This window comes from Limulus polyphemus, unplaced genomic scaffold (assembly GCF_000517525.1).
Source record: "Limulus polyphemus unplaced genomic scaffold, Limulus_polyphemus-2.1.2 Scaffold4072, whole genome shotgun sequence".
In the NCBI taxonomy this organism is placed as follows: domain Eukaryota; kingdom Metazoa; phylum Arthropoda; class Merostomata; order Xiphosura; family Limulidae; genus Limulus; species Limulus polyphemus.
Window position 1 is genome coordinate 58,933 of NW_013669682.1, and position 16,297 is coordinate 75,229.

At 34.3% G+C, this 16,297-nt stretch overlaps 1 protein-coding gene across 1 annotated transcript in view; it reads right to left on the reverse strand.

Annotated features, from left to right (window-relative positions):
* Positions 1-16,297, reverse strand: part of LOC106470538 (nucleolar protein of 40 kDa-like) — a 53,470-nt gene that overhangs the window by 10,972 nt on the left and 26,201 nt on the right. The window contains exon 4 of the mRNA XM_013931098.2: positions 4,727-4,815. Coding sequence (XP_013786552.1) covers positions 4,727-4,815 — 89 coding nt within the window. The remainder of the gene's footprint in view (positions 1-4,726; positions 4,816-16,297) is intronic.

The window sequence follows — 16,297 nt, forward strand, 5'->3', positions numbered from 1 at the left end:
ATATTGCAAACTGAGGTGTCTATCCAAGCATTCATCTGTCCTTAGTTTGAAAAGCTGAACATGCAGGCAAGGCTCACCATTGACTTTTGAAATCACAGGAGAACAGGCATGAATAATATTGATGCCAAATTTTATTTTGCATGTAGGACATTCTACACTAAATTGTTAAGGATTAATCACACTATCATTCACATTTCAAAATGTGATGCAACTTAAAGAATAAAAATGTTGATTTATATATCTTAATGTTGAGTGGCTCATAGTATGACTGAAATGCTCAACAATTACTTTTCACGGTGGGCAGTATAAGTAGCTCACACCTTTGGCTCTGAATGAAACCAAGAGTGCAACACAATTACCCCTTTTTTAAGTCCATGTAATAATTTAAATTTATAGACTAACTTTTTTAAACTTTCATGTCACTGGTTGGGGGGGGGGGTAATTTTGCTTGTTATAAAATACAAAGATTATGCCATTATGACTTAACTGCCTCATCAGCTTCTAGTATTTAACACCATAATTGTGGTTTTATAGAAAGCTATCAACAGAAACAGAGTTATCACCCAACTCACAATCATAGTGAATTACCAATTAGTTTTATATCCAAAATTGAATATAAAAGTGGTATAAAAAGTGTGTACCAAAGAACATAGAAAATAATTTTAAAACATTTCAATATAACTTAAAAATCTAACTGAAATTTCTGAAATCATTCAACTAAATGTTGATTGGAGTAACTTAGACATCTTCTATGAAAAAAAAAAACACTATAAACTGCAGAATAAGTTTGTATTTATTTGTAAAAATTTAATGTTAGTGAAACAAATATACACTTCTTCTGGAGTTTATGGTCATTTTTTCCTCATACAAAATTTCTCAAATTAAAGGTAATGAATGTACTATAATAGTAACAACAACAACTTCTATTAACTCTATCAATATGGTGTTGGTCAAAATGACCGACCTTGCAACCACTGTATAACCAAAAGATAACCATGAAAGTATACATACTATAAATTTTAATGCATAAAATTTATCAAGCTTTTAGTTAACAGTTCAAGTATTTTGTGTACAAAAATCATATTTTTTACTAAAGATTCATCTGTCAATTAATGTCAGAGTTTGACTCGGACTCCAATTTACTGTTAAGATTAAAAATCGCTTTTTTCATCTTACAGTTTCCAAATTTCAATTGTATAACTTCTAGAACCTCCTAAATAAAGTTGTTGCTTTTTCTGTTCAACTTTATATTTTATTTGTTGCTTTCTCTACCCTAACACTATACAGACTGGGTCAATTTGACCAATCTCTACTTACTATAAAAAAAAAAAGCAAACAAAATAAACCCAAGTTACCCTTTTGCATTCTAGAATGTCTGCACATTGTAACAGACAATTAAACACTATTTATATTTACAGCCTAAGCTAATAGATTCTTTCATTTAGTTTTTTCCATTTCCAATTGAATTTTGACCCTCTCAAACAACAGTAACAGCTAATTAATATACCAGACAGCTTTCTGTGAACAACAGATCCAATTACCAGCATGTTCATGTTTGATCATTGATCACATGTATTTTATTTCATTTAAAGTTACCTACAATAACTTACTAATTTTTTACAACTTAGTTACTTTTATAACATTAAATAAAAAATATACATGAAAAAAGAAATTTAGTATCTATATCTGAAATCTTGTCTTAAAATTGACATCAAAGCTTAGCCCTAATTCAAAGTATTGATAATGTAGTCTCAGAAATTTTTAAAATTCAAATATCCAATTTATAATATGAAATATTTCCATAGATATAAAATAGAACATTCTAAACCTAACAAAAGTTAACATTTTCCTAAACTGAAAATGTATTTCCAATAATACTTACCTCCATTGACACTATAGCTATTTCTTGATCTCCAGAGTTTCCACTCTTTACCCATCTAAGTATTGAAAATGCTTACTCCAGTCTTTTCTACCCCACTCAAATGCCCTTGGCAAATTCTAATTTGCAAATATCTCCAACTTCAATGCACCCTCTATTTAAGTACTGTACATAAGCACCTCATTCAGATAAAATATTCACTTTTTCAAGACATAAACTGGCATTTAGTGGAGAGGTAGTGGGAGAGTGTCAGCAGAGGCAAGTATTATTGGAAATACATTTGCAGCTTAGGAAAATGTTATCTTCCAAAACATATATATGTCCACTGACAATATAGCTAGAATCCCAAACTGAGAAAGTGGAGGGACCAGTGCAGGCATGAACCATACAGAAAGTGTCTGTATAGAACAGAAGTGTACCAAGATAAAGATGGTGCAAGAGTGGGGGAACTGCATAACATCCAGAACAGGTATGATCTTCACCAGGAATTCAGTTCCTATATCAAAGGTGGAATAGAATATGAGTAACTGTCAGTATAGGACAGCCCCACCCAGAGAGCCAAGGTTCCACAACTCAGGGTTGGAATTAAGAGGTTGTGGTACCTATATCCCACATTGGTGGCTAGGGCTACTGGACTGCAATGTTATATATACTTTTGATTGGATCCCAACCTGTAGCCACAGAGTGATAAGTTTTGCTCCACTGGAATCACAACGAGAAAGTAAGCAACACTGAAGTGGACAAACTTTCTCCTCCACCTGAAGAAGTCCAAAAGGCAACACCTCAGGCTCGGAATGACAAGATCGTGTATGCCATACTCAACCAAAGAGACAGAACTCATCCAGTCTGGAATTATGAACATTCATCCTCACTCCCCAACCAAATGGGCAAGATGTATTCTACTTGACCCTGGAATTATGGAGAGGACATGGAACCTGTGCTCAACCAAGGACTTAGGATGGGACCACTTTGTGTTTGGAACTATGAGGAGATAGTGGACCTCCTTCCATGAATGATATACAAAACTGACATTGATCAAAGAGAAGGGCCATGCAACCCCCAACCGGATAGCTTTGTGTCAAATCTTAACCGGAATTACGAGTAACTTCCTCAGAGGCTGGTGCCACTCCTACTTACATCTGGGAAAAACATCCAAGTACCAAAGTAGGAGAGCACCCAACTTCACCCACTTCTCTAAGAGTGGAGGAGCACACTTGAACACTCTGGAGGAAATGACTCTGTTTGCTACCCCAGTGACTAGAAACTGTGGTAGTAAGGACTCCCAAGATCCATCAGTAGAGTCTGGGGGGGGGGGGGTCCTGAGGAACAATGCACAATGCTCTGGAAACTGCAATAGGGAACCAAGTTCCCTACATTTTTCAAAGCAAATTGACCCCGATTTATTCAACCTGAAGATTGGCAGAGACAAGCAGAATCCCCTTTAGCTTTATTCATGATAGTCCATGAGTGGCAGTCCATAATAAGGTAATACCATCTGGTAGGCACCTAGATGGTCTTATGGAACACCCCATTTCAACAGAGCCTGTTGCATCCTGTAGTAATTATAGTGAAAATGGTTGCTAGTGTGGAATTGAAAAGAAAAAGCACACCTGCCTGGGCAACACTAGCCACAGAGTGGGATCCAGCAGATAGCCCAATGTGGCTTTGCCATAAAATAAACAAACAAATTAACTTCAGTTAGTTACTGTTTTAGATTATTCCATGAACTGATTAATCAAAATTATAATTAAATTGATTTTCATGAAAATAATCAACTAATAAATTGATGTTTCTTATTATTACCTTTTTAAATTATCCCAACAGTTGATTAATCAAAATTATGATTATATTGACTGTCAAAAAAATAACCAACTAATCAGAGTTAGGGTTTCTGATTATCATTATTTATATTATTCCAGCTATCCAAGTAATTGAAATATTGCCATAATGTTTATTTGTTTTAAGTACAAAGCTACATAATAGAGTATCTGTGCTCTGAAGATATCAAAACCTGATTTTACCATTATAAGATTAATTTTATACTTCAAATTTGTTCAGCTTTGAGTCAGCATGGCTTCATTATTTGAGGGTCTTGGGTTCAATTCCCATTGCTACTAAGCAAAGCTACTAAGGCTATCTGTCACTGTTACTTCTTTTGAACTGCTGGTTAGAGGGAAAGCAAATGGCTGGTAGAACCCACCACTAACTCTCTGACTACACGAGTGTTTAAGTGTAAAGCTACTGTTTTTTTTACATTGTGTTATGGTCATAATTTATAATTGCATAACTGTATTTTTTATTGTTATTAAAACAGGCACAGATCTAGGAGAAGGGTCCAGAGAGTCTGGACCTCCCCATACCTCCTCCATTTCTTCCCAAAGATTAATAACTATTTTTCAATTTTGTATAACCAGCCACATAAGTTCTTAGCTGAAAACATTATCTTTGCTGATCCTTTTAAAGGACTAAATTAACTTAATTGCTCCTTGTGGATCATTGGACTTAAACTAGTTTTTTGTCCTTAAAAAAAACTGTATAATACACAAGAAGTTAGAAAGCACTGTGTAAGTTATGAGTTTTACTGCAGATAATCATATGAATAGAATACACTTTCAGTTAACTTTGAATATTTGAAATGCATCCAAGTACCTTCCTAATACTCAGTAGAGTGATAAGACAGAGATGTCACACAAACGTTTTAAAATTACTATTACCCATAATTAATACTATTTATTATTATTAATTGTAATTATCACTGGAGAATTTTAACAGCTCTTCAGGTAGAGGTTATCACATAATAATTACTTTAACAGTCAAGATGATGAAATTATATGAAGCAGATCTTACGCTATTTGCACTCCAGCTGGATCTAAATCATTTCCTGAACCTTGGTCAACGACTTTCATGGATAGGGAAATTTTCAAATCATCTTCTTCCTACGTTTTTAAATTAAAGATATAAACAAATGACACAAAACTTTGTAATGCATAATCAATAACAGTTTTTAAGTTAATGTTCTTTTTTTTAGTTCTTTTTTTATTCATTTGAGATTCAAAATCAAGGGCATGTAAATAGCATTTCAGATCTATCTTCTGTCCCCCACACCTTAAACACCTCAATAATATCCCCTCTAACTCTTCTTTTTTCAAGAGAAAACAATTTCAGAAATCTTAACCTCTCCTGAAAACCCCTCCATCCCAAGCTCCATTCTAGCAGCTCTCCTCAGAACCCTTTCCAACAATTCAATGTCCTTTCTAAGGTAAGCAGCCCAAGACTGAAAATAATACTCCAAATGTAGCCTCACCAGTGATCTATACAATGAAATTGTAACCATCTTTAGACTTGTATTCAATATTTCTGTAGATACAACTAAACTCCTATTTGCCCTACCACTAGCAACAGCACACTGCTTGGATGGCTTAAGAGACTGATCAACTACTACACCAAGATCCCTGTCTTTAATAACCTGTTAAGGTCATTCCCATCCAAATTAAACTTATAATTTAAATTATGATAACCCACTTGCATTATCTTGTATTTACTATAATTAAAACCCATCTGCCATTTATTCACTCAACTCACAAAATGATCTAAATAATTTTGTAAACAGCAACATCCTCTTTACAGCCAGCAACATCCAAGAGGAAATAATGTCAACACTACATCTCAAATCTTAAGCTTGCTTGTTTACTTTTTTTGGTGATTGCATTTTCACTTTAAGATACCCATCTTGTTTCTGCAGATTTTTGGTGAAGGTTCCTATTACCACTTTTTAAATTAACATTTTTAATAATCTTGTTTCTTTAGCTTTTTTTGCCCATCATGGACATAAATCTGTATAATAACAATACTGTCCTATTTGAAACAGTTTAGTTTAATGAAATACTTAAATGGTGTATGATGCTCTCTCAAGAAACATTGACAACCTTCAGACTGGCTTCATGCAGATTCGATGGCTATTGTTCCAGATATCATTGATAGTGGTACTGCATGTATGATCACTGTGATGCTTGGTGATACCACATGTTTTGTATATGCTTAAAAAATGTATATAGCTACTATATTTATGCCCTGTAGCTATATGGGGATTCTGTAAACACTGAATTGAAGAGACTACTAAACTATACTGGAATGGCGCATGGACTGAATTTTGTAACAACACGAGTTTTATATTAGGTCGTCCAGAAATTAATCTTTAGATGAAAAAAATCCGAACAACTTACATATCAAAACAAAACACTTATTAAATGAAATAGTCTCTATCCTTATCAATGATGCTTTTCCACCTTACAATCAGGTTGTTAATGCCATGATTAAAGAAATCATATGGCTCTGAAGCAAAAAATATGTTGATGTCCTCTTTAACACTTTTCACATTTGCATACGTTTTCCCATTAAGATGGTGTTGCAGTGAACGAAAAAGATGGTAATCTGATGGTGCCATATCTGGAAAATATGGTGGGTGGGGGAGAACTTCCCAACCCAACTCCATTATCTTGTGTTGCGTCAAATGTGTCACATGAGGACATGCATTGTCATGGAGAAGAAGAACAACTTTCTGATTGACAAGTGAAGGGCGTTTCTGATGAAGGGCTTGATTTAAATGTTCCAGTTGCTGACTATAGATCTCTGCATTGACAGTTCACTGTGGGTTGAGGAGTTCGAAATGAATTACTCCTTTGATGTCCCACTAAATGCAAAGCATAACTTTCTGCAGATGGAGTCCAGATTTTGGAGTCCATCTGGTGGTTTTTGTCTAGGACTAAGCCATTGTTTTTGGCATTTAATATTCGCATATAGGATCCATTTTTCTTCACTGGTGACAATTCTGTCCAAAAATGGTTCACATGCATTATGCGCCAGAAGAGACAAAGCAACATTCACACATTGGAAATGATGATCATCAGAAAGTTCGTGAGGCACCCAAACACCTTCTTTATGGAGTTTTTCCATGTTCTTTAGATGCTTACGTATTGTTTCATGAGAGACATGAAACTTCAGGGCCATTTCACGAGGGTGTTGCCCTGGGTTAGACTCAACAAGCATCTTCAGAGCATCAAAATCAATTCCAACATGTCGGCCCCTGCCATCACAATTTTTAAGGCTAAAGTCACCTGAACAAAATTTGCTGAACTATCGTTGACACTTACAAACGTTCAAAACATATCCATAAACTTCTTTGATATTCTTTGTAGCTACAGGGTGGTTAATGAAAGTGTTCCAAAACATGACAATAATTTCTTCATGACATAATACATGCATGCACATGCAATGCATGTTGGCCAGTATTTATATCTATCTATATACGTGCAGGCTTTATAGATTTCCTAAATTCTAAAGCCATATATATAGATAGCTATATGAAATTTTCTTGTTGTATAGATGCATGCATGTAGATTCAATGCAAATATTAGACAGTGTGTCATAATATAATAACAAATGTATACAAATATTTCTTATAGTTGTTATATTTTCCCCTTACTCTTCCTACTTTGTGCTGGCCATAGTAAGGGCATTCACGGTTTTGCTGCAGCTTGCCAGATTTCCTCTTAAAGTGACATTCTGCACAATCTACACGGTTGAAAACATGTTAATTAACAATTATGAATTGATTATATTAATACTAGTGAAATTATCCAACTTTGCTTGCATTATTAGGTTGATATATTCTAGATGACTATGTCATTGTGTGTATTTTGAACTTATTTTAGCATAGAAGAACAGCCAAGAATATTTTAAACATATTTATATTTCCCAGAAATATAAAAATTGGCATAAATGTACAATAACAACAAAATTATTATAGATAATTACATATGCCACTATACTCCACATTATCTAACCTATCTTATAGCCAGTGTGTGACACATCACACTTGATTTCTTAAAATAAGAGAAGTAATAAAAGCCAAAATGCATTTATCAAGGTAGAATAGTTTGTATAGTATCTGCCCATTATGATTTTAGTGACAGGGGTGTTTAAGGGCCATGAAGGGGGTTGTGTGAAACCTTGTAAGTGTAGTGAATGTTAGTATAATTTAAAGAAATTAATATACAACCTTAAAGTAAAGACATAGCGTGAGATAACCTAGCCTAGAGCCAAATGCATAAAATTTACCATGCAAGTAAAAATATCAATCCAATTTTAAACTTAAATCATTTCTGAATTTAATCAACAGAGACTGTAAATTAAGAAATCAACAAATATTTTTTCAATTATGTAGTTTATACATTTCATTTTATACTTTCAGTACACAGACTAACAATAATATCAGGATATACTTTTGTTGCTAAGCAACATGACATAAAAGCCATTGTTGGAATGCATTGTTACCAAAATGCACTGGCTTTTCTATATATTACAAGTCATTAATCTAACCAATATACTACAAGGTATACTATGGGGTGGTAGTACTTGCCTCATCATTTTTGATGGCTGTATGTCTGTAATAAAAAAGCATGTCTGTCTGTCTCTGATTTCTATTTGTAATATAAGGAACCACTTTTTTTCTCTGTGGTTTTTTGCTAGCTTGCCACATTACTCATTAAAAAGATGCACATGTATGTGTCTGTCTGCGATTTCTATTTGTAATATAAGGAACCACTTCTTTCTATGTGGTTTTTCGTTACCTTCCCTCATTAAAAAGATGTGCATGTGCATGCACACACACACATGGATCAGATATGTGATAATGCCCAAGTGCACGCCCTCAGGGTTCACTTAGTATGGGTGCAAAATTTCAGGTCTCTAGGTTCTTTTCTCTTGGAGCTATGGCAGTCACACTTCTTTTCTATATGGTTTTTGGTTAGCTTGCCTCATAAAAAGGTGTGCACGCACATACATGTGGATAAGTGATGATAGGCAGGTGCACATCCTCAGGGTCCACTTAGTATGGATGCAAAGTTTCAGATTTCTAGATTCTTTCTTCATGGAGCTATGTTGGTCATACACACACACACACATTATTATTATTATTGTAGATACCTTCTTCCACTGTGATGATCCCAAACTGTGGTGGGCAGTCATTGCTACATACTTTATCTGAAACTATTTTCTAAATAAAATATATAGCTATAAAATTTCTGTCTCACTTTCACCATTTCCTGCTTGTACAATTCTTGCCACTCCTTACAGTTAACTTATAGGACAGCTACTCTATCTGCAGTATCTATAAAATTCTCAATCTTGTAGTATTGACTATAATTTGACACTTAGCAACAGCCATCATTGTGATTGCTCATTCAATGCTCAAGCTTGGTGTTATCTTTTAAACTATGGCTTAGAGACTTCTGTTGTGGAAAACAGCATAGACATTTGTATAATGTTTTACACATTTGTATAACATGGCCCAAATCAATCACGCCGTAGACTAAAGAACTGTTAATCTGTGACATCAATACAGTTGCAACAATAAGTTAATAATCACTATGGTACATGTGTCATGCCTGCCATATAAACATTAAATTACATCCACGACATGTATATTAGATTATGAGGTTCCTTATAAACCACAAACTACATTAAAAATTATTGGTTGTCAACAGTTATAGAGCTGCTATTATTTGCTAGGTAGTCAAATACACTTGAAAGTACCCTGCACAATGATGCATTTAGTAATATTGCCCAGGTTTTATTACAATACTCACAGCCATTTTTTATTGTAGGTCGGTAAGACAATATTAAATAATAATAATAATAATACAGAACAAATGTGCAATTCCTATTATGAACCACTATTGTGGTTCATGATATACAAGATAATTTTTATTTCCAAGTACCCACATTTTAATTTGCAATAGTTAGTTACTATTGATGCCTGCTTCACATTCAAAATTGTACATCTACTTACAGTTACATTTTAATTATTCTCTAAAGTAGAATGGCTCTATGTCAATTTATAAGGCCTATTCAAAAGAAAATGTGGAGTTTACATGTTTTCCATAGAGAGCAACAAGTCAGTGACTACTGTAGTGAGCTAACATGTGACAGTCATTTTGTAAATTACAAAAATATAACCACACTACTTATTGGATGTCATTTGCACTTAACTTTATATTTAAACATTCTAGTTTGTATTCAGAGTTAGGTAAAAAAAATATCAAATGTCATCATTTAAAGCATTTTTTAATACATTAGGTTTTTATTCTTTATTCATCCACAAATCAAAAAGTTGCTTGACCACAGAGCAGCAGTGAGTATTAGGTGTCATTGAAGTGAATATTTTCAAACACTGAAAATGTATTTCAGATATATATTCATATATTCAGTGCTGCCCTCTATATGCAAACGTTTTTGCTCACCACTAGCCTTGAGTCTCACATAATCTAATGTCTTTCCACATGATAGTGCTGCATTGTTGCATGCAAATGAGCATGCCACAACCCTTCACCAATAGGAGTGTAACAATGCCTCCTAGTGCAGCTGGCTCCCTCTATACTGATTGTTCAATCATTACTTCCAGATTAGACAAGAAATTAAGATGCACCAGAATGGAGGTATCTGTCAGAAATACATTTTCAGTTTTCGAAAATGATAACTTCCAATTCAATATGTAACCTTTTCTCACATATAGGTAAGAATCTCACAGTGAAGTAGTGGAGGGACTAGTACAAAATTTTTCCTATATCAGCCCTCTTTGGCAAGTATCCAAAGGGAACTCAATAAGCATGACACTCTATACCATGGAACATTATAGGGTTAGACCCTTAGAAGACTGAACCTTGTCTGTACCAGGATATACTCTTCACTTGGAAAGGAAGGGACGTGTCACAAAAAGATGGAATATACAAACAGTCCAGAACCTGTATCAGGGTTATGAAAGTGCTGTAAGTGTAGTATGGCTAAGGCATATCAGACTGTACATGGTGGGTCAACTCTAGTTCAAAATCAGGTGGCACTGGGAATTTTGCTTTCAGGCCATGGTAGGAGGATGGTCCCTACCATCTTTTCCTCAGGTCCAGTGAGGAAGAACAGGAATTTAACATCCTTCACCAATCCAACAGTAGACCACCTGGGAACCCAACATCCGGGTAGTGTTATGGGAGAAAGGTAGTCAGAGGAGTGAACTGTACTACACAGAGAGAACACCACTGCCTTACTCTCCACTGAATGGAATTGGGCACAGCTTCCATGGTCCACTACCGCAGTGGCTAGAAACTAGTAAGTGGCAAAGACTCCCATACTCCATTAGAACAAAAAAAACAGGGCAAAGAATGACAAGGAAAATCTTATTTTTAACTAGGCATGAAGGATGTGCAAGGATCCCTTTCTTGCTTTACTCATGATAGTCCGCAAGTGGGTACAGTCTGGATCAGGCCTTTTTTAAGATAATGATCAGCATGAGGACCCCTCAAGCTGCCTTATAAAATACATCATCTCATGGGTGAGCATTATACCAAAAATGGATGGTCCTACAATGTGCAGATTTAAGTATACCCTGGCAGAAAACACCACTGAGTGGGATCCTGTAAAATATGAGGGGGCCCTGGAAAAAATTTAGTAAAAATGAAAAACTTATCCAGTCAGAGACAGTATGAAGTGTGGAGAATAGCAATCAGAAGTAGTCTATAGCCTAAAGACGAAGAAATTATCAAATCATGTACATAATGTGAAGAACGTCTACATGCCAGCCTGAACAATCTCCTCCAATGGATGATAGAAATAAACAACCAAAGAGTTAGAGAAAAACAGGAGAAAGATCACAAGTGAATGAAGGATTTCATGGAATGAAGAAATGAAATTAGGAACCATGAAAGGGAAAAGTGCAAGCCAATTAACACTGGACTGCATGGGCAGGACAGAGGAGGTGATCAGGATCCATATGAGAATAAAGATGAAAAATGGAAAGGAGAAACATAGGTGTGAACACAATATTACCCTCATGCACTACAATCCTTTTTGGGAGAAAAGCATGATCTGAATAGAGAAGAATATAGGAGTAATGAAATAAAATGTGAGAAGAATCAGTAGCATACATATGAATTAATGTTGATGACCACAGGTGAAAAGAAAGAGGAAATATGTTTTAAGGGAGAGAGGGTATAAGGAATAGGATGAAAAGTAAGGGCATGGAACACAACATCAATGTCCCTGTCAGAGAGGCTAGAAGAACAGGGAGAGCCAAGGAGATGAAAGGAACATAAGAGCATATATAGTAAGGAGAAAACAAATTATGATGGAAACAGTAAAACCAGAATACAGCAGAGAGAGCCACCTCATACCCAGCAACTACCAAGACAGATAAGCCCTGGCCAAAGAGCTATGTGGATAACTCAGACAGATGGGGGAATGGAAGAACAAAAATGGAAAAAGCATTATATAGTGGCCAATGGCAAAAATACACCATTTCCATTGATACACCATAAGGGAGAACAGAAGAACAAAATGGGAAGGGAGGAAAAAAGTCCAGAATATAATGCAACAAATCCCACCCCTGAAGCCAGGGCAACAATATGGCTGGATGGAAGAGAGAAATACGAATCTGAAGAAGTGAATAGAAGGAAAAGGGGGGGATGTCAGAAGGCTCAAAAAAAACAAAACAATGACTGACCCAGCCAATAAGGTGCCACCAGTAGGACCCAACATGGAGTGTAATGTATGAAGAAAAGAACGTGAGGGAGGAGACAAATAAGGGCTAAGAATAAAGGAATAGGCTTGACCAGTCCTGACAGAATATATATATATATATATATATATATATATACTACCTTAGTGATGATGCATGCAGAACAGGAGATCAGAGTATAAGAAACCTAGCATTGTTGTAAATGGAAAAGGCATCAATGTGAGGGGTGCTGAGACATGAGTAAAACCACTGAAAAACACAACAATTGAGGGACAACTCCATGAGAAATTTTTTTTGTTGTTTTTTTCGTCTTCAGAGATAATCTACAATAAGATTTGTTGCACCAAAAATATGACAAGCCACAATGTGGATTTATTGAGAACAGGCCCAGAAGAGAAGGTTAAGTGAGGGTTGGGAAACAATGAAAGCTTAACTGAATGCTTTCCTGGTAATTGATATAGGATACCACAGTTGAGTTGTCTGAATGGGTCATTACCAAGTGGCCTCGTACAAGTGGAATACATGGATCCAAACCTGATTAACCGCTAAAAGTTCCAAGAGGTTGATATGAAGGGTTGATTCCTTAATGTTTACCTTACCGGAAATCACAAAAGAATCAAGACAAGCACCCCACCCCATTAAGTAAACATATAAAAAAAAAAAATGTAGATCCAAACAGGAAAGAGAAAGAGGAACACCATCCATAGTATTGGTCCTGTTGAGCCATCAGAAGAAACAACCAGAAACATCAGAATTAAAAGTTATCACCAAGTTCAGATCAAGTATCTAAGGGAATATCTTAAGACACTTATGCCTTAGTTAGAAAGGCAATTAAATTATAATAGTTAAAAGACAATATTTTCTTTGTGCATATTATTATTTTGTGTTTTTAGGTGCATATTTGAAATAAATAAAAAATATTTAATGTACTAGTACTATCATTATAAAACAGTTGGTTTTTCGTTGGTGAGTCAACAACAACAAAATAGGCTAAATGTAAGTACTAAATTTCATATTTTTTATTTATTGTTATAAAAGTAATTAATATGTAAAATTTAGGAACTTGTTGAATTAAATAACATTGTATTGCAGGATTATTAGTTAGACATGTTTGTAGAACAATAATATAATAAAATGAAATAAAAACAGATGTAAACTGTTATGAGCCTTCAGTTGTTTAGTATAAATAATTATAACACATGTATTCTGTTACAATCTGCAGTCATACTAGAAAGAAAAAAACAAAGAATTACTTTGATTTATTTTGTATATTTTGTAATACTTACAAGGCTGGTCAAATTGACCGAGTCTGTATAGAGTTAGGGTATAGAAAATAAGAGATAAAATAGTTTTACTAAAAAAACGTTTGATATTCATTTAGGAGTTTTTTTTTTGAGGTTATGCATATTAAATTTGAAGGCTTTAAAATGAAAAAAGTATTTTTGATCTTAACATTAAAATCACCTTGCACTCAGCCTAATCAACACTCTGACTCAATATATTCATAGACAAATCTTTAGTAAAATATTTATTAAAAATTTGATTTTTTGTGTACTAAATACTTGTAATGTTTACTACAAGCTTAGATAAATTTCGTGAAGGTGCACTAAGTAAACTGGAAATTACAGTAATCATTAATTCTTCAGCAAGAGACTGAGCCTATGTGCATAGGATTAAGACTGTCCATTGCTATCCACTTGGAATACCCCCCTCTTTTTTTTGTGGACACCATCATCAGCATAACATTTCCAAATCTTAGGTTTCAAGTTACTTGTCTGTTGGGCACTTGTTTCAAAATCTTCCAAGAAAATGTTGCTGAGAATAGGTAATAGAGGTGATCCCATAGGAGGGTCACTAGTTCCTTCATAGAAATTGATTTGAAACTGAAAGTAGGTGAAGTTAGTGTAGAAGGTCAGAAATTCTAACAGGCTGAGATTCATGTGAATGTGTAGGGCCCTGTGTGCTGTTAATCTCTCAAGTATCAAGTGAAGGACAACATTGATGGTAATGCTGAGGAACACATTAGTGACATTAATACTGACTAACAAATCTGAAGGATGAATGGAGAATGTTTTAGAGATCTCTATAAATGTTTGTGTTCTTGATTCTGGCTGGTGAATTAACAGTTGAAGGATTAAGAAATTTTGTAAGAAATGTGACTGTGTTATGGCATGGTGAGTCTATGGCACTGACAATAGATCTAAGAAGAACATCAAGTTTACGTATCTTGGGTAAACCATAAAGTTGAAGTAGGTTGCTTCCATTATTTATTAGAGTTCAATAGTTTTCAGGTTCCAATCTCTTGACAATTTTGTAAAGTTCTTGTACAGTTCAGGTAGCAGGGGTCTTTTTTTCAATTCCTTGCAAGGTCCTATCCATATAATGGGTTGTAGTTTTTTTTCATAAGCCATTTTGTTGAATAGAGCTGTTCACTTTCCTTTGTCTGCCAGTATAATACAAATAGCAGGATCTTTTTGAAGATAAAGAAAGGCTGTTCAATTGTGATTGGTTAGATCTGAAATACAGGTGGATCCTGATTTACAAACACCCGGTTAACAAAAATTCAAAGTTACAAAAAAATCTTTTGTACCAAACCACAAAGTTACACATTCCCCCCCCCCCCCGAGTTACGAATTTTTGGGGGTGTATTTTTTTGCCAATTTCTTTCTTACAATATTATCATTATTTATGTATATATCCTAATTTAACCTAAAAGATTCTAAGTTTTACATTTTTAGTTACTTCAATAATAATAAGTAAAGAATAAACAAGAAGAACATGGAATATATCACTCACCTGTGTAATCTTTTTTTTTTTGCAATTGACTATCCTTCTATGTTAGTTCTAATACTTCACATCAATGCTACTGGTCCACAAAATATTTTTTTCATTAAGTAAATAATACATGGAATAATTTCATGTGAACAGCTGAGAAACACTTCTTTCTGAGAGAACTTTTCTGGCTCTCTAATCACATGACTTGAGCCATTAGAAATTCAATTTTAGCTCCCCTACTATGCTCGTGTGGGAAAAACAATTTTCTCATTAGCTAAATTGTCAATTATCTCTAAGAACACATAGGATGAATCATACTTTAATCAATTAATTGTATTCTAGGCTTTTTATTGGTTATAAATTTAATAGGACTCAGCCTCAGAAACATTTATTAGCAAATTGTAAATCAGAGCAAGTCAAAAGTGGGCATGGCAAGAGGTTCTTGCATTTTCACTGATTGCTATTTAGTTCAATAAGATTGAAGGATATAAAAATATAGATTGAAAGATCAATGAAGAAATTATACAGAATATTTTACGCAACATTTCGTTGTTTAGCTCTCTCAACACAGGCTCGGTCAATTTGACCAACCATATGACCTCTTTCTACTCGATTAAAGTCTTTATAGATTTAATACTTCTTACTTTCGATATAGTGTGTATATATATATCTTCACAAATTTTGGCAGTCTTTCAGTTCATATTATAAGTCTTTCACATACAGAAAAAATCATTTTTTAAGTATTTTTAATAAAATAAAAATTTGACCATTGATATATTGAGTATTTGTTTTGAATAGTCCATGTGCAAAGTAATTTTCATGTTAAAATTAAAAATACTTTTCCTCCTCTCCTTTTCCTTTGTATAATCCTTAAAACCTCCTAAATACATTTCAAACGTTTTTTTTCAGTAAAACTTTATAGTTTATGTTACTTTCTCTACCCTATCTCAAAACTGAATCAGTCAATTCGACCGACCTTGTAACAACCAAAAAAAATATTTAAATAAACCTAAATTACCCTTTTTTATTTCTAGAATGTCTTCAAATTGTAACATGAAACTACATTCGTTTATCCTAAG